This window comes from Oncorhynchus keta, chromosome 20 (genome assembly GCF_023373465.1).
Source record: "Oncorhynchus keta strain PuntledgeMale-10-30-2019 chromosome 20, Oket_V2, whole genome shotgun sequence".
NCBI lineage: Eukaryota > Metazoa > Chordata > Actinopteri > Salmoniformes > Salmonidae > Oncorhynchus > Oncorhynchus keta.
Genome location: NC_068440.1, coordinates 45,078,974 through 45,101,519, shown reverse-complemented (window position 1 = coordinate 45,101,519; position 22,546 = coordinate 45,078,974). Strand labels below are relative to the sequence as shown.

Sequence of the window (22,546 nt, the reverse complement as noted above, 5' to 3'; positions counted from 1 at the left end):
CTGTTACGCTGGTCTGTTACGCTGGTCTGTTACTCTGGTCTGTTACTCTGGTCTGTTACTCTGGTCTGTTACTCTGGTCTGTTACTCTGGTCTGTTACGCTGGTCTGTTGCTCTGGTCTGTTGCTCTGGTCTGTTACTCTGGTCTGTTACTCTGGTCTGTTACGCTGGTCTGTTACTCTGGTCTGTTACTCTGGTCTGTTACTCTGGTCTGTTACTCTGGTCTGTTACTCTGGTCTGTTACGCTGGTCTGTTACTCTGGTCTGTTACTCTGGTCTGTTACTCTGGTCTGTTGCTCTGGTCTGTCTGGTCGCTGGTCTGTTACTCTGGTCTGTTACTCTGGTCTGTTGCTCTGGTCTGTTACTCTGGTCTGTTACTCTGGTCTGTTACTCTGGTCTGTCGCTCTGGTCTGTTACTCTGGTCTGTTACTCTGGTCTGTTACTCTGGTCTGTTACTCTGGTCTGTTGCTCTGGTCTGTTACGCTGGTCTGTTACTCTGGTCTGTTGCTCTGGTCTGTTACTCTGGTCTGTTACTCTGGTCTGTTACTCTGGTCTGTTACTCTGGTCTGTTACGCTGGTCTGTTGCTCTGGTCTGTTGCTCTGGTCTGTTACTCTGGTCTGTTACTCTGGTCTGTTGCTCTGGTCTGTTACTCTGGTCTGTTACTCTGGTCTGTTACTCTGGTCTGTTACGCTGGTCTGTTACTCTGGGTCTGTTACTCTGGTCTGTTACGCTGGTCTGTTACTCTGGTCTGTTACTCTGGTCTGTTGCTCTGGTCTGTTGCTCTGGTCAGTTGCTCTGGTCTGTTGCTCTGGTCTGTTACTCTGGTCTGGTCTGTTACTCTGGTCTGTTACTCTGGTCTGTTGCTCTGGTCTGTTACTCTGGTCTGTTACTCTGGTCTGTTACTCTGGTCTGTTACGCTGGTCTGTTACGCTGGTCTGTTACTCTGGTCTGTTACTCTGGTCTGTTACTCTGGTCTGTTACTCTGGTCTGTTACTCTGGTCTGTTACTCTGGTCTGTTACTCTGGTCTGTTGCTCTGGTCTGTTACTCTGGTCTGTTACTCTGGTCTGTTAATCTGGTCTGTTGCTCTGGTCTGTTACTCTGGTCCATTTGAGAGATGTGTGTGTGTGTGTGTGTGTGTGTGTGTGTGTGTGTGTGTGTGTGTGTGTGTGTGTGTGTGTGTGTGTGTGTGTGTGTGTGTGTGTGTGTGTGTGTGTGTGTGTGTGCGTGCCTGCGTGCGTGCGTGCGTGTGCGTGCGTGCGTGTGCGTAACCCCAGTGTGTGTGTAATAACCCTGAGTGTGTTTTCCTCCTCAGCTCTACAGCTACAGTCAGATCACTGTGTCGACCCTGGCATCCCAGTCAACGGCCAACGCCATGGCAACGACTTCTACGTGGGTGCCTTGGTAACGTTCAGCTGTGACGCCGGGTACTCCCTCAGCGACCCGGAACCCCTGGAGTGTGAACCAAACTTCCAGTGGAGTCGACCCCTGCCCAGCTGTGATGGTACGGCCCAATTCTCAATTCTGTTCACAAAATGAACCCCCCCAGTTTAGCTCCAGGTTGAACTTGCCCTTATCAAACCGTACCACTCGGATAAAAGTGTTGAAGTTGTCCTTCAGAGTTTATCTTCATATTACACGTTTTAAGGCCAGGATTGATTCCTCTGTGTCCTTCAGAAGGGCTACTAAACTGGATTGATTGAGCATGGTGAAACCTGGGTATATTACGCTAAGTGTAGATCTAATAACCACCCACTTATTCAACATTCATCTCTCTGTCTCTCCCTCCCTCTCTCCCTCCCTCTCATCACCCTCCCTCTCTCCCTCTCTCCCTCCCTCTCCTCACCCTCCCTCCCTCCCTCCCTCCCTCCCTCCCTCTCTCCCTCCCTCCCTCCCTCTCCTCACCCTCCCTCCCTCCCATATCTCCCTCCCTCTCTCCCTCCCTCTCCCTCACCCTCCCTCCCTCCCTCCCTCTCTCCCTCCCTCTCCTCACCCTCCCTCCCTCTCACCCTCCCTCCCTCCCTCCCTCCCTCCCTCCCTCCCTCCCTCCCTCCCTCCCTCCCTCCCTCCCTCTCCTCACCCTCCCTCCCTCTCTCCCTCCCTCCCTCCCTCCCTCCCTCTCCTCACCCTCCCTCCCTCCCATATCTCCCTCCCTCTCTCCCTCCCTCTCCTCACCCTCCCTCCCTCCCTCCCTCTCTCCCTCCCTCTCCTCACCCTCCCTCCCTCTCACCCTCCCTCCCTCCCTCTCCTCACCCTCCCTCCCTCCCATATCTCCCTCCCTCCCTCCCTCCCTCTCTCCTCACCCTCCCTCCCTCCCTCCCTCCCTCTCCTCACCCTCCCTCCCTCTCTCCCTCCCTCCCTCCCTCTCCTCCTACCCCCCCTCTCCCTCTCCCCTCCTCCTCTCTCTGCAGCGTTGTGTGGAGGTTATATTCAGGGTAACACCGGTACCATCCTCTCTCCTGGGTTTCCTGACTTCTATCCTCACAACCTCAACTGCACCTGGATGATAGAGTCCTCCCACGGCAAAGGTGAGCAGGGCCACTCCAGTCTCATTCAACTTCGCTGACAATGTCAATTCACTTATCTGGTCCTATAGAGAACGGTAGGTCTTGTACATCCCCGCAGCACTGCTAGCCAAGCCCAAGGCAGAATAGACACTTTTCTATTCAAATCTCTATTAGTACTATTACCTATTCAAAAGTACTCAAACACATCCATGGACACAAACATTTAGGCTATTTCTAAGGCTGTTTTCAGCTTTTAAAACAGAAACATGTTCTACTCATATTCTATTGTTCTCCCAGAGTAGCTGACCATCTGCTGCTCTCACCTGTGGTAACCACCAGGAAGTGTAGTTGACTCTTTTCTCTCTCTCCTCCCCCACCAGGAAGTGTAGTTGCCTGTTCTCTCTCTCTCTCCTCCCCCACCAGGAAGTGTAGTTGACTGTTCTCTCTCTCTCTCCTCCCCCACCAGGAAGTGTAGTTGACTGTTCTCTCTCTCTCTCCTCCCCCACCAGGAAGTGTAGTTGACTGTTCTCTCTCTCTCTCCTCCCCCACCAGGAAGTGTAGTTGACTGTTCTCTCTCTCTCTCCTCCCCCACGAGGAAGTATAGTTGACTGTTCTCTCTCTCTCTCTCTCCTCCCCCACGAGGAAGTATAGTTGACTGTTCTCTCTCTCTCTCCTCCCCCACGAGGAAGTATAGTTGACTGTTCTCTCTCTCTCTCCTCCCCCACGAGGAAGTATAGTTGAGTGTTCTCTCTCTCTCTCCTCCCCCACCAGGAAGTGTAGTTGACTGTTCTCTCTCTCTCTCCTCCCCCACCAGGAAGTATAGTTGACTGTTCTCTCTCTCTCTCCTCCCCCACCAGGAAGTGTAGTTGACTGTTCTCTCTCTCTCTCCTCCCCCACGAGGAAGTATAGTTGACTGTTCTCTCTCTCTCCTCCCCCACCAGGAAGTGTAGTTGACTGTTCTCTCTCTCTCTCCTCCCCCACCAGGAAGTATAGTTGACTGTTCTCTCTCTCTCTCCTCCCCCACCAGGAAGTATAGTTGACTGTTCTCTCTCTCTCTCCTCCCCCACCAGGAAGTGTAGTTGACTGTTCTCTCTCTCTCCTCCCCCACCAGGAAGTATAGTTGACTGTTCTCTCTCTCTCTCCTCCCCCACCAGGAAGTGTAGTTGACTCTTTTCTCTCTCTCCTCCCCCACCAGGAAGTATAGTTGACTGTTCTCTCTCTCTCCTCCCCCACCAGGAAGTGTAGTAGACTGTTCTCTCTCTCTCTCTCCTCCCCACCAGGAAGTGTAGTTGACTGTTCTCTCTCTCTCCTCCCCCACCAGGAAGTATAGTTGACTGTTCTCTCTCTCTCTCCTCCCCCACGAGGAAGTATAGTTGACTGTTCTCTCTCTCTCTCCTCCCCCACCAGGAAGTATAGTTGACTGTTCTCTCTCTCTCTCCTCCCCCACCAGGAAGTATAGTTGACTGTTCTCTCTCTCTCTCCTCCCCACCAGGAAGTGTAGTTGACTCTTTTCTCTCTCTCCTCCCCCACCAGGAAGTGTAGTTGACTGTTCTCTCTCTCTCCTCCCCCACCAGGAAGTGTAGTTGACTGTTCTCTCTCTCTCTCCTCCCCCACCAGGAAGTATAGTTGACTGTTCTCTCTCTCTCTCCTCCCCCACCAGGAGGTATAGTTGACTGTTCTCTCTCTCTCTCCTCCCCCACCAGGAAGTATAGTTGACTGTTCTCTCTCTCTCTCTCTCCTCCCCCACCAGGAAGTGTAGTTGACTGTTCTCTCTCTCTCCTCCCCCACCAGGAATTATAGTTGACTCTTTTCTCTCTCTCACCTCCCCCACCGGGAAGTGTAGTTGACTCCTCTCTCTCTCTCTCTCTCTCTCTCTCTCTCTCTCTCTCTCTCTCTCTCTCTCTCTCTCTCTCTCTCTTTCTCTCTCTCCCTCTCTCTCTCCTGCCCCACCAGGTGTCCAGTTCACCTTCCATACATTCCACCTAGAGTCTCCTCATGACCACCTGTTGGTGACAGAGAACGGCAGCTTCCCCGAGCCCCTGTGGAGACTAACGGGCTCAACACTGCCCCCCACCCTCAGTGCAGGCCTGTATGGGAACTACACCGCTCAGATACGCTTCCTCTCAGACTTCTCCGTCTCCTACGAGGGATTCAACATCACCTTCTCAGGTAGGGGTACAGGTTTAACTTAGCATGGATTCTTATCCGGGCTCCAAGGACCATAAAATAGCATTTTAAGTCGTTACGGATTAAAACCGTGTGACATTTGGAATACTGAGAGAATACCTTATCGTGTTATGCATTGTAAACAAATATGAGTCTCTGTGTGTATTTCACAGGGTTAGCCTTCCTTTCTGGCTAGACACACCATGAAACTAACAGTGCAAACATGAGGAGCAGTATCAGGATGGACAACAGGTTATAAACATGAGGAGCAGTATCAGGATGGACAACAGGTTATAAACATGAGGAGCAGTATCAGAATGGACAACAGGTTATAAACACGAGGAGCAGTATCAGAATGGACAACAGGTTATAAACATGAGGAGCAGTATCAGGTTATAAACATGAGGAGCAGTATCAGAATGGACAACAGGTTATAAACACGAGGAGCAGTATCAGAATGGACAACAGGTTATAAACATGAGGAGCAGTATCAGAATGGACAACAGGTTATAAACATGAGGAGCAGTATCAGAATGGACAACAGGTTATAAACACGAGGAGCAGTATCAGAATGGACAACAGGTTATAAACATGAGGAGCAGTATCAGAATGGACAACAGGTTATAAACATGAGGAGCAGTATCAGAATGGACAACAGGTTATAAACATGAGGAGCAGTATCAGAATGGACAACAGGTTATAAACATGAGGAGCAGTATCAGAATGGGCAACAGGTTATAAACATGAGGAGCAGTATCAGGATGGACAACAGGTTATAAACATGAGGAGCAGTATCAGAATGGACAACAGGTTATAAACACGAGGAGCAGTATCAGAATGGACAACAGGTTATAAACATGAGGAGCAGTATCAGAATGGACAACAGGTTATAAACACGAGGAGCAGTATCAGAATGGACAACAGGTTATAAACATGAGGAGCAGTATCAGAATGGACAACAGGTTATAAACATGAGGAGCAGTATCAGAATGGACAACAGGTTATAAACATGAGGAGCAGTATCAGAATGGACAACAGGTTATAAACATGAGGAGCAGTATCAGAATGGACAACAGGTTATAAACACGAGGAGCAGTATCAGAATGGACAACAGGTTATAAACATGAGGAGCAGTATCAGAATGGACAACAGGTTATAAACATGAGGAGCAGTATCAGAATGGACAACAGGTTATAAACATGAGGAGCAGTATCAGAATGGACAACAGGTTATAAACAAGAGGAGCAGTATCAGAATGGACAACAGGTTATAAACACGAGGAGCAGTATCAGAATGGACAACAGGTTATAAACATGAGGAGCAGTATCAGAATGGACAACAGGTTATAAACATGAGGAGCAGTATCAGAATGGACAACAGGTTATAAACATGAGGAGCAGTATCAGAATGGACAACAGGTTATAAACATGAGGAGCAGTATCAGAATGGGCAACAGGTTATAAACATGAGGAGCAGTATCAGAATGGACAACAGGTTATAAACATGAGGAGCAGTATCAGAATGGACAACAGGTTATAAACATGAGGAGCAGTATCAGAATGGACAACAGGTTATAAACATGAGGAGCAGTATCAGAATGGACAACAGGTTATAAACATGAGGAGCAGTATCAGAATGGACAACAGGTTATAAACATGAGGAGTACCAGTAGTAACAGGTATAACAGGTGTACCAGTAGTAACAGGCGTACCAGTAATAACAGTAGTAACATGTGTACCAGTAGTAACAGGTGTAACAGGTGTACCAGTAGTAACAGGTGTAACAGGTGTACCTGTAGTAACAGGTGTACCAGTAGTATCAGGTATAACAGGTGTACCAGTAGCAACAGGTGTACCAGTAGTATCAGGTATAACAGGTGTACCAGTAGTAACAGGTGTACCAGTAGTATACAGAGCTCCATGTATATTTGTGTAAATATATTAAATATGAATGTATGTGATGAAATATTAGGTACGTTTCTGATTTATATTTACCTGATTGAGATATATTAATTTGTTGTTAGTGTAACTCAGTTTTTGCCCCCCTCTTGCTTATTCATTGTATTGTGGTAAGTGTGTTAGGATAAAGGCAGGAAGTTGGGCCTTCGGAGGAGGGAGTCCTTGCTAGATGCGGGAGCGGTATAGTTTTTTGACCATACAGGTGTACCAGTAGTAACAGGTATAACAGGTGTACCAGTAGTAACAGTAGTAACAGGTGTAACATGTGTACCAGTAGTAACAGGTGTAACAGGTGTACCAGTAGTAACAGGTGTAACAGGTGTACCAGTAGTAACAGGTGTAACATGTGTACCAGTAGTAACAGGTGTAACAGGTGTAACAGGTGTACCAGTAGTAACAGGTGTAACATGTGTACCAGTAGTAACAGGTGTAACAGGTGTAACAGGTGTACCAGTAGTAACAGGTGTAACATGTGTACCAGTAGTAACAGGTGTAACAGGTGTACCAGTAGTAACAGTAGTAACAGGTGTAACATGTGTACCAGTAGTAACAGGTGTAACAGGTGTACCAGTAGTAACAGGTGTAACAGGTGTACCAGTAGTAACAGGTATAACAGGTGTACCAGTAATAACAGTAGTAACATGTGTACCAGTAGTAACAGGTGTAACAGGTGTACCAGTAGTAACAGGTGTACCAGTAGTAACAGGTGTAACAGGTTTACCAGTAGTAACAGGTATAACAGGTGTACCAGTAGTAACAGTAGTAACAGGTGTAACATGTGTACCAGTAGTAACAGGTGTAACAGGTATAACAGGTGTACCAGAAGCAACAGGTGTAACAGGTGTGACAGGTGTACCAGTAGTAACAGGTGTAACGGGTGTAGCAGGTGTACCAGTAGTAACAGGTGTAACAGGTATAACAGATGTAACAGGTGTACCAGTAGTAACAGGTGTAACAGGTGTAACAGGTGTACCAGTGGTAAAATGTGTAACAGATGTGCCAGCAGTAACTGTAGTAACAGGTGTAACAGGTGTAGCAGGTGTACCAGTAGTAACAGGTATAACAGGTGTAACGGTAGTAACAGGCGTACCAGTAGTAACAGGTGTCACAGGTGTAGCAGTAGTAACAGTAGTAACAGGTGTAACAGGTGTAACATGTGTACCAGTAGTAACAGGTGTACCAGTAGTAACAGGTGTACCAGTAGTAACAGGTGTACCAGTAGTAACAGGTGTACCAGTAGTAACAGTAGTAACAGGCATACCAGTAGTAACAGGTGTCACAGGTGTAGCAGTAGTAACAGTAGTAACAGGTGTAACAGGTGTAACATGTGTACCAGTAGTAACAGGTGTACCAGTAGTAACAGGTGTACCAGTAGTAACAGGTGTACCAATAGTAACAGGTGTACCAATAGTAACAGGTGTACCATTAGTAACAGCTGTAACATGTATAACAGGTGTAACAGGTGTACCAGTAGTAACAGGTGTCACAGGTGTAGCAGTAGTAACAGTAGTAACAGGTGTAACAGGTGTAACATGTGTACCAGTAGTAACAGGTGTACCAGTAGTAACAGGTGTACCAGTAGTAACAGGTGTACCAATAGTAACAGGTGTAACAGGTGTACCATTAGTAACAGCTGTAACATGTATAACAGGTGTAACAGGTGTACCAGTAGTAACAGGTATAGCAGGTGTACCAGTAGTAACAGGTGTAACAGGTGTACCAGTAGTAACATCTGTAACAGGTGTACCAGTAGTAACAGGTGTAACAGGTGTACCAGTAGTAACAGGTGTAACAGGTATAACAGGTGTACCAGTAGTAACAGGTGTACCAGTAGTAACAGGTGTAACATGTGTACCAGTAGTAACAGGTGTAACAGGTGTACCAGTAGTAACAGGTATAACAGGTGTACCAGTAGTAACAGGTATAACAGGTGTACCAGTAGTAACAGGTGTAACAGGTGTACCAGTAGTAACAGGTATAACATGTGTAACAGTTTTAACAGGTGTAACAGGTGTTACAGTAGTAACAGGTGTACCAGTAGTAACAGGTGTAACAGGTATAACAGGTGTAACAGGTATAACAGGTGTAACAGGTGTACCAGTAGTAACAGGTGTAAAAGAGGTGTAGCAGGTGTACCAGTAGTAACAGGTGTACCAGTAGTAACAGGTGTAACAGGTATAACAGGTGTAACATGTGTACCAGTAGTAACAGGTGTACCTGTAGTAACAGGTGTAACAGGTGTACCAGTAGTAACAGGTGGAACAGGTGTACCAGTAGTAACAGGTGTACCAGTAGTAACAGGTGTACCAGTAGTAACAGGTGTACCAGTAGTAACAGGTGTAACAGGTGTACCAGTAGTAACAGGTGTACCAGTAGTACCAGGTGTAACATGTGTACCAGTAGTACCAGGTGTAACAGGTGTACCAGTAGTAACAGGTGTAACAGGTGTACCAGTAGTAACAGGTGTACCAGTAGTAACAGGTGTAACAGGTGTACCAGTAGTAACAGGTGGAACAGGTGTACCAGTAGTAACAGGTGTACCAGTAGTAACAGGTGTACCAGTAGTACCAGGTGTAACAGGTGTACCAGTAGTAACAGGTGTACCAGTAGTACCAGGTGTAACAGGTGTACCAGTAGTACCAGGTGTAACAGGTGTACCAGTAGTAACAGGTTTTACATGTGTAACAGGTTTAACATATCTATATAGACGCTTTTCATGATCATGGGTCAACTGGAAGAAAATCCACGATAATGCAATGCATTATTGGTATCCTCAAAAACAAGTATGGAGTTTTGTTTTCATTTTACCAATGATTATCTCTCTTTTCCATCCATCCCTTTCTCCTCTCCTCCTTCAGAGTATGACCTGGAGCCTTGTGAAGACCCTGGCGTTCCTCCCTTCAGCACCCGTAAGGGGTTACAGTTCGGGGTGGGGGACGCGCTCATCTTCTCCTGTTTCCCTGGTTACCGTCTGGAGGGGCCGGCGAGGGTGACGTGTCTGGGGGGGCGGAGGAGGGTGTGGAGCTCCCCTCTGCCAAGGTGTGTTGGTAGGTGGCCCCGCAATTTCATTTGGTTTTGCTCCCCCCTCTCCCCAAACCACTAACTCGCTCAATCATGTATATTAAACTAAAACACTCCAACACAACCCACGACTAAAACACTCCAACACAACCCACGACTAAAACACTCCAACACAACCCACGACTAAAACACTCCAACACAACCCACGACTAAAACACTCCAACACAACCCACGACTAAAACACTCCAACACAACCCACGACTAAAACACTCCAACACAACCCACAACTAAAACACTCCAACACAACCCACGACTAAAACACTCCAACACAACCCACGACTAAAACACTCCAACACAACCCACGACTAAAACACTCCAACACAACCCACGACTAAAACACTCCAACACAAAACTAAAACACTCCAACACACTAAAACACCCACAACCCCCGACTAAAACACTCCAACACAACCCACGACTAAAACACTCCAACACAACCCACGACTAAAACACTCCAACACAACCCACGACTAAAACACTCCAACACAACCCACAACTAAAACACTCCAACACAACCCACGACTAAAACACTCCAACACAACCCACGACTAAAACACTCCAACACAACCCACAACTAAAACACTCCAACACAACCCACGACTAAAACACTCCAACACAACCCACAACTAAAACACTCCAACACAACCCACAACTAAAACACTCCAACACAACCCACGACTAAAACACTCCAACACAACCCACGACTAAAACACTCCAACACAACCCACGACCTTAAATATAACCCTATATATTACCACACAGCATTATACAGTATATAGTGGGGATATTGGAGATATAGAGAGGGGATTATGGAGATATATAGAGTGGATTATGGAGATATAGAGAGGGGATTATGGAGATATAGAGAGGGGATTATGGAGATATATAGAGTGGATTATGGAGATATATAGAGTGGATTATGGAGATATAGAGAGGGGATTATGGAGATATATAGAGTGGATTATGGAGATATAGAGAGGGGATTATGGAGATATAGAGAGGGGATATTGGAGATATAGAGAGGGGATTATGGAGATATATAGAGTGGATTATGGAGATATAGAGAGGGATTATGGAGATATATAGAGTGGATTATGGAGATATATAGAGTGGATTATGGAGATATATAGAGTGGATTATGGAGATATATAGAGTGGATTATGGAGATATATAGAGTGGATTATGGAGATATATAGAGAGTGGATTATGGAGATATAGAGAGTGGATTATGGAGATATAGAGAGGGGATTATGGAGATATAGAGAGGGGATTATGGAGATATAGAGATATAGAGAGTGGATTGTGCAGATATGGAGATATAGAGAGTGGATTATGGAGATATAGAGAGTGGATTATGGAGATATGGAGATATATAGAGTGGATTATGGAGATATAGAGAGTGGATTATGGAGATATATAGAGTGGATTATGGAGATACAGAGAGTGGATTATGGAGATATAGAGAGTGGATTATGGAGATATAGAGAGTGGATTATGGAGATATAGAGAGTGGATTATGGAGATATATAGAGTGGATTATGGAGATACAGAGAGTGGATTATGGTGATATATAGAGTGGATTATGGAGATATAGAGAGTGGATTATGGAGATATAGAGATATAGAGAGTGGATTGTGCAGATATGGAGATATAGAGAGTGGATTATGGAGATATAGAGAGTGGATTATGGAGATATATAGAGTGGATTATGGAGATATAGAGAGTGGATTATGGAGATATAGAGAGTGGATTATGGAGATATAGAGAGTGGATTATGGAGATATAGAGAGTGGATTATGGAGATATATAGAGAGTGGATTATGGAGATATAGAGAGTGGATTATGGAGATATAGAGAGTGGATTATGGAGATATAGAAAGTGGATTATGGAGATATGGAGAGTGGATTATGGAGATATAGAGAGTAGATTATGGAAATATAGAGAGTGGATTATGGAGATATATAGAGTGTATTATGGAGATATAGAGTGTGGATTATGGAGAAATGTAGAGTGGAATATGGAGATATGGAGATATAGAGAGTGGATTATTGAGATATATAGAGTGGATTATGGAGATATATAGAGTGGATTATGGAGATATAGTGTATTATGGAGATATATAGAGTAGATTATGGAGAAATATAGAGTGGATTATGGAGATATAGAGAGTGGATTATGAAGATATGTAGAGTGGAATATGGAGATATATAGAGTGGAATATGGAGATATATAGAGTAGATTATGGAGATATAGAGAGTGGATTATGGTGATATGGAGATATTTTGAGTGGATTATGGAGATATATAGAGTCGATTATGGAGAAATATAGAGTAGATTATGGACATATAGAGATATTCAAGGTCAGGGAAGACAGATTCAAGGTCGGGGCAGACAGATTCAAGGTCAGGGCAGACAGATTCAAGGTCAGGGCAGACAGATTCAAGGTCAGGGCAGACAGATTCAAGGTCAGGGCAGACAGATTCAAGGTCAGGGCAGACAGATTCAAGGTCAGGGCAGACAGATTCAAGGTCAGGGCAGACAGATTCAAGGTCAGGGCAGACAGATTCAAGGTCGGGGCAGAAAGATTCAAGGTCGGGGCAGAAAGATTCAAGGTCGGGCAGAAAGATTCAAGGTCGGGGCAGACAGATTCAAGGTCGGGGAAGACAGATTCAAGGTCAGGGCAGACAGATTCAAGGTCGGGGAAGACAGATTCAAGGTCAGGGCAGACAGATTCAAGGTCGGGGAAGACAGATTCAAGGTCAGGGCAGACAGATTCAAGGTCGGGGAAGACAGATTCAAGGTCAGGGCAGACAGATTCAAGGTCGGGGAAGACAGATTCAAGGTCAGGGCAGACAGATTCAAGGTCAGGGCAGACAGATTCAAGGTCGGGGCAGACAGATTCAAGGTCGGGGAAGACAGATTCAAGGTCAGGGCAGAATGATCAGACAGGAGGGAAAGTAGTCCAGAGTCAGGCAGGAGTCAAAACCAGGAAGACAATCAAAAACAGAATAGAAAAGGAGTTCGGGGAAAAACACGCTGGTTGACTTGACGAAACATACAAGACAAACTGGCACAGAGAGACAGGAAACACAGGGATACATACACTGGTACAGAGAGACAGGAAACACAGGGATAAATACACTGGTACAGAGAGACAGGAAACACAGGGATAAATACACTGGTACAGAGAGACAGGAAACACAGGGATACATACACTGGTACAGAGAGACAGGAAACACAGGGATAAATACACTGGTACAGAGAGACAGGAAACACAGGGATAAATACACTGGTACAGAGAGACAGGAAACACAGGGATAAATACACTGGTACAGAGAGACAGGAAACACAGGGATAAATACACTGGTACAGAGACAGGAAAAATAGGGATAAATACACTGGTACAGGAAACACAGGGATAAATACACTGGGACAGAGAGACAGGAAACACAGGGATAAATACACTGGGACAGAGAGACAGGAAACACAGGGATAAATACACTGGTACAGAGAGACAGGAAACACAGGGATAAATACACTGGTACAGAGAGACAGGAAACACAGGGATAAATACACTGGTACAGAGAGACAGGAAGCACAGGGATAAATACACTGGCACAGAGAGACAGGAAACACAGGGATAAATACACTGGTACAGAGAGACAGGAAACACAGGGATAAATACACTGGTACAGAGAGACAGGAAACACAGAGATAAATACACTGGTACAGAGAGACAGGAAGCACAGGGATAAATACACTGGTACAGAGAGACAGGAAACACATGGATAAATACACTGGAACAGAGAGACAGGAAACACAGGGATACATACACTGGTACAGAGAGACAGGAAACACAGGGATAAATACACTGGCACAGAGAGACAGGAAACACAGGGATAAATACACTGGGGGAAATAAGCGACACCTGGAGGGGGTGGAGACAATCACAAGGACAGGTGAAGCAGATCAGGGAGTGACAATTATAGGGTATATATAGTGTGTAGATCGGTGAGGGGGAAAAAATAATAAAAAAATAAAGAAGTAATATATATAATAATAATAATATATAATAATATATATATAATAATATATGCCATTTAGCAGACGCTTTTATCCAAAGCGACTTACAGTTGTCACGTTCTGACCTTTATTTTCTGTGTTTTGTGTTTAGTTAGTATGGTCAGGGCGTGAGTTGGGTGGGCAGTCTATGTTTGTTTGTCTAGGTTTTGGGAATTTCTATGTTTACCTAGTATGGTTCTCAATCAGAGGCAGGTGTCATTAGTTGTCTCTGATTGAGAATCATACTTAGGTGGCCTGGGTTTCACTGTGTGTTTGTGGGTGATTGTTTCCTGTCTTCGTGTATGCACCAGATAGGACTGTAATTTGAGTTTTCACGTTTTCTTGTTTTGTTAGTTTGTTCATGTGTACCTTAAAACATTAAAAAGTACCATGGAAAATTACCACGCCGCGTATTGGTCCTCTGATCCGTTTCGCCTCTCCTCTTCGGAAGAAGAGGAGGAAACTCGTTACAGAATCACCCACCACAATCGGACCAAGCGGCGTGGTAAAGGACAGCCTGACAGCAGCAGCAGCATCAACAACAGAGGCCACCATCACAGGACTCCTGGACATGGGAGCAGATATTGAACGGAGAGGGACCCTGGGCACGGGCTGGGGAAAATCGCAGCCCCAAAGCAGAGCTGGAGGCAGCGAAAGCTGATCGGCGGCAAATGAGGAGCCAGCACGGCAGTGCGACAGGTACGAGAGGCAGCCCCAAATTTTTTTTGGGGGGCACACGAGGGGTGGTACTAAGCCAGGTAGCAGACCTGAGCTCACTCCTCGTGCTTATTATGAGCAGCGCATTACTGGTCAGGCACCGTGTTATGCGGTTGAGCGCACGGTGTCGCCAGTGCGTGTCCATAGCCCGGTGCGCTATAGGGCAGGAGAGTGCCATGGGAGTGTGGGCATTGAGCCAGGGCGTATGGTGCCTGCTCAGCGGGTCTGGTCGCCGGTACGCAGTCTGGGTCCAGGTTATCCTGCGCCGGCTCTGCGTGCTGTGTCTCCGGGCGCTGGGAGGGTGCAGTGCGTCCTCTGCCTGCGCTCCGCTCGTACCGGGCAACTGTGGGAGTGGAGCCTAGGGGAGAGGTGCGTGTAGTAAGCACTAGATCTCCGTGCTTACCCACAGCCCGGTTCAACCTGTGCCTGCACTTTTGAGGGTCCGGGCTCGAGTTTTGTCCAGCCTGGGGAAGTGGTGCCAGGTTGCGCACCAGAGCTCCAGTGCTCCCCACAGCCCGGTCTTTCAGGCTCCTCCTAACACCAAGCCTCCTGAAAGTCTCCCCAGCCTGGTAGTTCCTGTAGATAGCCCCACGCACCAGGCTGTCTCTCAGTCTCCTCCCCTGCAGGTGCTCCCGCCTGTCCGGCGCCGCTGCCGGAGCGTTCCGCCTGTCTGGGCGCCGCTGCCGGAGCCTCCCGCCTGTCCGGGCGCCGCTGCCGGAGCCTCCCGCCTGTCCGGGCGCCGCTAGAATGCCTCCCGCCTGTCCGGGCCTCCCGCCTGTCCGGCGCCGCTGCCGGAGCCTCCCGCCTGTCCGGCGCCACTGCCGGAGCCTCCCGCCTGTCCGGCGCCGCTGCGGAGCCTCCCGCCTGTCCGGCGCCGCTGCTGGAGCGTCCCGCCTGTCCGGCGCCGCTGCCTCCTGTAGCAGCTCCACGCACCAGGCTGTCTCTCTGTCTCCTCTCTGCAGGTGCTCCCGCCTGTCCGGCGCCGCTCGGAGCCTCCCGCCTGTCCGGCGCCGCTGCCGGAGCCTCCCGCCTGTCCGGCGCCGCTGCCGGAGCCTCCCGCCTGTCCGGCGCCGCTGCGGAGCCTCCCGCCTGTCGGAGCCTCCCGCCTGTCCGGCGCCGCTGCGGAGCCTCTCGCCTGTCCGGCGCCGCTGCGGAGCCTCCCGCCTGTCCGGCGCTGCTCGGAGCCTCCCGCCTGTCCGGCGCTGCTCGGAGCGTCCCGCCTGTCCGGCGCCGCTGCGGAGCGTCCCGCCTGTCTGGCGCCGCTGCCGGAGCGTCCCGCCTGTCTGGCGCCGCTGCCGGAGCGTCCCTCCTGTCCGGCGCCGCTGCCGGAGCCTCCCGCCTGTCCAGCGCCGCTGCCAGAGCGTCCCGCCTGTCCGGCGCCGCTGCCGGAGCCCCTCAGCCCAGAGGCGCCAGAGCCCCTCAGCCCAGAGGCGCCAGAGCCCCTCAGCCCAGAGGCGCCAGAGCCCCTCAGCCCAGGCGCCAGAGCCCCTCAGCCCAGAAGCGCCAGAGCCCCTGTCCCTCTGTCCAGAGCCCCTGTCCCTCTGTCCAGAGCTTCTGCCCCTCTGTCCTAGCTGCCCCTCTGTCCAGTGGGGTCATTGAGAGGGGTTGCCATGGTGAGAAAGCCACGGAGGCGGACAAAGACAATGGTGAAGTGGGGTCCGCGTCCCGCGCCAGAACCGCCACCGCGGACAGATGCCACCCAGACCCTCCCCTATAGGTCAAGGTTTGCGGCCGGAGTCCGCACCTTTGGGGGGGTACTGTCACGTTCTGACCTTTATTTTCTGTGTTTTGTGTTTAGTTAGTATGGTCAGGGCGTGAGTTGGGTGGGCAGTCTATGTTTGTTTGTCTAGGTTTTGGGAATTTCTATGTTTCGGCCTAGTATGGTTCTCAATCAGAGGCAGGTGTCATTAGTTGTCTCTGATTGAGAATCATACTTAGGTGGCCTGGGTTTCACTGTGTGTTTGTGGGTGATTGTTTCCTGTCTTCGTGTATGCACCAGATAGGACTGTAATTTGAGTTTTCACGTTTTCTTGTTTTGTTAGTTTGTTCATGTGTACCTTAAAACATTAAAGAAGTACCATGGAAAATTACCACGCCGCGTATTGGTCCTCTGATCCGTTTCGCCTCTCCTCTTCGGAAGAAGAGGAGAAACCGTTACAACAGTCATGTGTGCATACATTCTACGTATGGGTGGTCCCGGGAATCGAACCCACTACCCTGGCGTTACAAGCGCCATGCTCTACCAACTGAGCTACAGAAGGACCAAATGTGGAAAAAGTTAAAGGGGTCTGAATATTTTCCCGAATGCTCTGTATGTCTAATGGACAATGTTTTAATAATGTGAATGTCTAATGTTGTAAATAATAGATCATTCAAATCTGACCTAACGAGGTCTGGAGTTGTGGTTCTAATTAGTTCCACCCACCTGTTGTCCCAGGTCTAAATCAGTCCCTGATTAGTGGGGAATCGCCCACCTGGTGTCCCAGGTCTAAATCAGTCCCTGATTAGTGGGGAATCGCCCACCTGGTGTCCCAGGTCTAAATCAGTCCCTGATTAGAGGAGAGGAATGAAAACAAGCAATTGAAACTGGCTTCCAGAGTTGAATTGAAGGCGAACATAGTATTAAAATGAGCACTTCTTCATTCTTAGAGTGTAACTATAAACTATGTTTAACTAACTGGAGAGCCAGCTGAATCACACCAAAAAGGAAAAGTACTCAAATTGTGATAACAAAATGTAGAAATATCTCACAGTTGCAGTATGAAATGGTTCACAGTGGCTAACCTTAGAAAGTAATTTGTCTCAATGTACATTTCTTGTCATTGCAGTTGAAGGAAAGTAATTAAGTTGTGTGTTCTGATATCCAGCCTTCTTCTGCTTCTTTAAAAAATACATGTTTATTTAGACTTTTTTGTGGGGGGGAACTAGGTCAGGCAATTTCTACATGAATATAAATGTAGATTTGTAGATATGTAGATATTTTAAATGTAGATTTGTAGATATTTTAAATGTAGATTTCGACAGTTACTTGGATGTGTTTTCAGTTGTCCTTTTGTATTGGTTTTCTGTCTACAGAGACTCTCTACTCTACTCTCACTATTTATGTTCAATTTTGATCAAAGTAGAATGAATGTGTAGAAGGGACACAGATACTCTGAACTCAATTCTAACAAGTCAGAGGTGATCATCTCTCCTACATTTTCCTCCCGGCTGCATGTCTCCATAGAACCATGTATAAGTACAAATACTAGATGCTATTGGTGTGTGGTGAGTGACCTCTCCTGTTCTCTCTTACTCTGTCTCTCTGTCTCTCTCTGTCTCTCTGTCTCTCTCTCTCTCTCTCTCTCTCTCTCTCTCTCTCTCTCTCTCTCTCTCCCCTCTTGCTCCTGCTCTCTCTCTCTCTCTCTCTCTCTCTCTCTCTCTCCTCTCTCTCTTTTCTCTCTCTCTTTCTCTCTCTCTCTCTCTCTCTCTCTCTCTCCCTCTTGCTCCTGCTCTCTCTTGCTCTCTCTGCTCTCCCTCTTGCTCTCTGCTCTCTCTCTTTCTCTCTTCTCTCTCTCTCTCTCTCTCTCTCCCTATTGCTCTCTCTCTCTCTCTCTCTCTCTCCTATTGCTCTCTCTCTCTCCCCTCTCTCTCCCTCTTGCTTTCTCTCTCTCTCCCCTCAGAGCCTCTTGCTCTCTCTCTCTCCCTCTTCCCTCTTGCTCTCTCTCCTCTCTCTCTCTCTCTCTCTTGCTCTCTCTCTCTCCCTCTCCCTCTTGCTCTTTCTCTCTCCCTCTCTCTCTCTCCCTCTTGCTTTCTCACTCTCTCTCTCCCTCTTGCTCCTGCTCTCTATCTCTCTCTCTCCCTCTTGCACTCTCTCTCTCTCCCTCTTGCTCCTGCTCTCTCTCTCTCTCTTACTTCTCTCTCTTCGTTCTCTCTCTCTCTCTCCTAGCTGAGTGTGGATCCTCAGTGACTGGCATGCAGGGAGTGCTGCTGTCTCCTAACTACCCAGGTTACTATGGGAACCACCACGAGTGTATCTACTCTATACAGACCCAGCCAGGCAAAGGCATCCAGCTCCGAGCAAGAGACTTCAGACTGGAGGACGATGACATGCTCAAAGTGAGAGGGACAAAGAGCGTGTGTGTGTGTGTGAGGGTGTGTGTGTGAGTGTGTGTGTGTGTGTGTGAGGGTGTGTGTGTGAGGGTGTGTGTGTGTGTGTGTGTGAGGGTGTGTGTGTGATAGAGGAATTCTACATTCCTGTGTGTTTTGTAGCCAAAACCAAATTCACACTCTTATCTATTTCATGATAAGTTGTAAGTTTATCATTTGCGTGAATTAGCAAGAGACCAGTCTTAAAAACAAGTTCAGCATTTATTCTTGATGAGTACTGACCCAAAATACATAGAACATTACATTTTAAAGAGAGAACATAAAATGACGTCATCAGTTTCACACTCTCTCCCATCCTCACAATAGCGTAGTGTATTCAGGTCTGGAGATCTTCTTCCCCTCATAAAACTACATTCCAACCTGTCTAAAATATATACTTTTCTCCACTAAAGGAACACAGCCCAAACATTCTTATCTGTCTGAAAAGCTATCTCATCTCTCCCCCTTAAAACCCGCAAGGTACAGACAATTAATTTGTTTTTACTTACATTTTCAGTAACAACTTAACTTAAGAGCCCATACATTTCATATCATAACATAATAGCATCAGAATAAATTGTTTTAATTGAAATGTATACGTTATTAATCATTTCATCTATAATTTCCTTCAACAGTGTGTGAGGGTGTGTGTGTGCTGGGGCGTCATGAACCCATTATTTTCTAGCGGGCACTAAGTATGTAAGGATGGGAGTGATATTATTATATTATTATTATATTATAAATTGCATTGGGACATGGATTACTATTATTGTCATTTATGAACATTTGAACATCTTGGCCATGTTCTGTTATAATCTCCACCCGGCACAGCCAGAAGAGGACTGGCCACCCCACATAGCCTGGTTCCTCTCTACCAGGCACAGTCAGAAGAGGACGGGCCACCCCACATAGCCTGGTTCCTCTCTAGGTTTATAATCTCCACCAGGCACAGCCAGAAGAGGACTGGCCACCCCACATAGCCTGGTTCCTCTAGGTTTATAATCCACCCGGCACAGCCAGAAGAGGACTGGCCACCCCACATAGCCTGGTTCCTCTCTAGGTTTATAATCTCCACCCAGCACAGCCAGAAGAGGACTGGTCACCCCTCATAGCCTGGTTCCTCTCTAGGTTTCTAATCTCCACCCGGCACAGCCAGAAGAGGACTGGCCACCCCTCATAGCCTGGTTCCTCTCTAGGTTTATAATCTCCACCCGGCACAGCCAGAAGAGGACTGGTCACCCCTCAGAGCCTGGTTCCTCTCTAGGTTTATAATCTCCACCCGGCACAGCCAGAAGAGGACTGGCCACCCCACATAGCCTGGTTCCTCTCTAGGTTTATAATCTCCACCTGACACAGTCAGAAGAGGACTGGCCACCCCACATAGCCTGGTTCCTCTCTAGGTTTATAATCTCCACCCTGCACAGCCAGAAGAGGACTGGCCACCCCTCATAGCCTGGTTCCTCTCTAGGTTTATAATCTCCACCCGGCACAGCCAGAAGAGGACTGGCCACCCCTCATAGCCTGGTTCATCTCTAGGTTTCTAATCTCCACCCGGCACAGCCAGAAGAGGACTGGCCACCCCACATAGCCTGGTTCCTCTCTAGGTTTCTAATCTCCACCCGGCACAGCCAGAAGAGGACTGGCCATCTCCCCCACATAGCCTGGTTCCTCTCTAGGTTTCTAATCTCCACCTGGCACAGCCAGAAGAGGACTGGCCACCCCTCATAGCCTGGTTCCTCTCTAGGTTTATAATCTCCACCTGGCACAGCCAGAAGAGGACTGGCCACCCCTCAGAGCCTGGTTCCTCTCTAGGTTTCTAATCTCCACCTGGCACAGCCAGAAGAGGACTGGCCACCCCTCATAGCCTGGTTCCTCTCTAGGTTTATAATCTCCACCTGGCACAGCCAGAAGAGGACTGGCCACCCCTCATAGCCTGGTTCCTCTCTAGGTTTATAATCTCCACCTGGCACAGCCAGAAGAGGACTGGCCACCCCTCAGAGCCTGGTTCCTCTCTAGGTTTATAATCTCCACCTGACACAGTCAGAAGAGGACTGGCCACCCCACATAGCCTGGTTCCTCTCTAGGTTTATAATCTCCACCCGGCACAGCCAGAAGAGGACTGGCCACCCCACATAGCCTGGTTCCTCCCTAGGTTTCTTCCTAGGTTTTGGCCTTTCTAGCCACTGTGCTTCTACACCTGCATTGCTTGCTGTTTGGGGTTTTATGCTGGGTTTCTGTACAGCACTTTGAGATATCAGCTGATGTACGAAGGGCTATATAAATACATTTGATTTGATTTGATTAGCATTGGCACTTGAATTAGCACTGGGGCTTTGATTATTGTTGGGAATGGGATTTGCACCTGGCACCTGTTTTGGCATTGAAATTGGATTTGCACTTGGATTGACATTGAGACTTGGAATGTCATTGGTACTTGGAATGTCATTGGTACTTGGAATGTCATTGGTACTTGGAATGTCATTGGTACTTGGAATGTCATTGGTACTTGGAATGTCATTGGTACTTGGAATGTCATTGGTACTTGGAATGTCATTGGTACTTGGAATGTCATTGGTACTTGGAATGTCATTGGGACTTGGAATGTCATTGGTACTTGGAATGTCATTGGTACTTGGAATGTCATTGGGACTTGGAATGTCATTGGTACTTGGAATGTCATTGGTACTTGGAATGTCATTGGTACTTGGAATGTCATTGGGACTTGGAATGTCATTGGTACTTGGAATGTCATTGGTACTTGGAATGTCATTGGGACTTGGAATGTCATTGGTACTTGGAATGTCATTGGTACTTGGAATGTCATTGGGACTTGGAATGTCATTGGTACTTGGAATGTCATTGGTACTTGGAATGTTATTGGGACTTGGAATGTCATTGGTACTTGGAATGTCATTGGGACTTGGAATGTCATTGGTACTTGGAATGTCATTGGTACTTGGAATGTCATTGGTACTTGGAATGTCATTGGGACTTGGAATGTCATTGGTACTTGGAATGTCATTGGTACTTGGAATGTTATTGGGACTTGGAATGTCATTGGTACTTGGAATGTCATTGGGACTTGGAATGTCATTGGTACTTGGAATGTCATTGGTACTTGGAATGTCATTGGTACTTGGAATGTCATTGGTACTTGGAATGTCATTGGGACTTGGAATGTCATTGGGACTTGGAATATTATTGGTACTTGGAATGTTATTGGGACTTGGATTGGAATTGGTACTTGGATTGGAATTGGTACTTGGATTGGAACCAGTGCAATGGTCAGATGCCATGGAAATATAGATCCTTGTCCTTGCACACCAGTGGGAAACAGAATCATAAGACAATAAACCAAGCATCAAAATCCACAACGAAATTGTTCACTGACTACAAAATCAACATTTTACAATCTCAGTCTCCAGTTTCGGAGCCGTTTGAAAAGCTGTTGGTTTGTTTTGAAGAGGACCGTCCATCAGACAGGATGGATTTCTCTCTCACCTCTCTCTCTCTCTCTCTCACCTCTCTCTCTCCTTCTCTCGCTCTCTCTCTCTCTCTCTCTGTCTCTCTCTCTGTCTCTGTCTCTGTCTCTGTCTCCCTCTCTCTCTCTCTCTCTCTCTCTCTCTCTCTCTGTCTCTGTCTCTGTCTCTGTCTCTGTCTTTGTCAAAACTTAAGGACATCTCTTCTCTCTCTCTCTCTCTCTCTCTGGTCTCTCTCTGTCTCTGTCTCTGTCTCTCTTCTGTCTCTGTCTCTGTCTCTCTCTCAGCCACCAATTGTGCAAATTCTCACTTCTATCTCTCTCTCTCTCTATCTCTCACTGTCCTCTCTCTCTCTGCTCTGGTCTCTGTCTCTGTCTCTGTCTCTGTTTGAGGTTCTCAGGTGTCTCTCTCTCTCTCTCTCTCTCTCTCTCTCTCTGTCTCTGTCTCTCTCT

At 47.4% G+C, this 22,546-nt stretch overlaps 1 protein-coding gene across 1 annotated transcript in view; it reads left to right on the top strand.

Moving 5' to 3' along the window:
• Positions 1-22,546, top strand: part of LOC118381542 (CUB and sushi domain-containing protein 2-like) — a 1,147,246-nt gene that overhangs the window by 724,200 nt on the left and 400,500 nt on the right. The window contains 5 exon segments of the mRNA XM_052473074.1: positions 1,311-1,499; positions 2,407-2,523; positions 4,456-4,671; positions 9,485-9,673; positions 18,416-18,585. Coding sequence (XP_052329034.1) covers positions 1,311-1,499; positions 2,407-2,523; positions 4,456-4,671; positions 9,485-9,673; positions 18,416-18,585 — 881 coding nt within the window.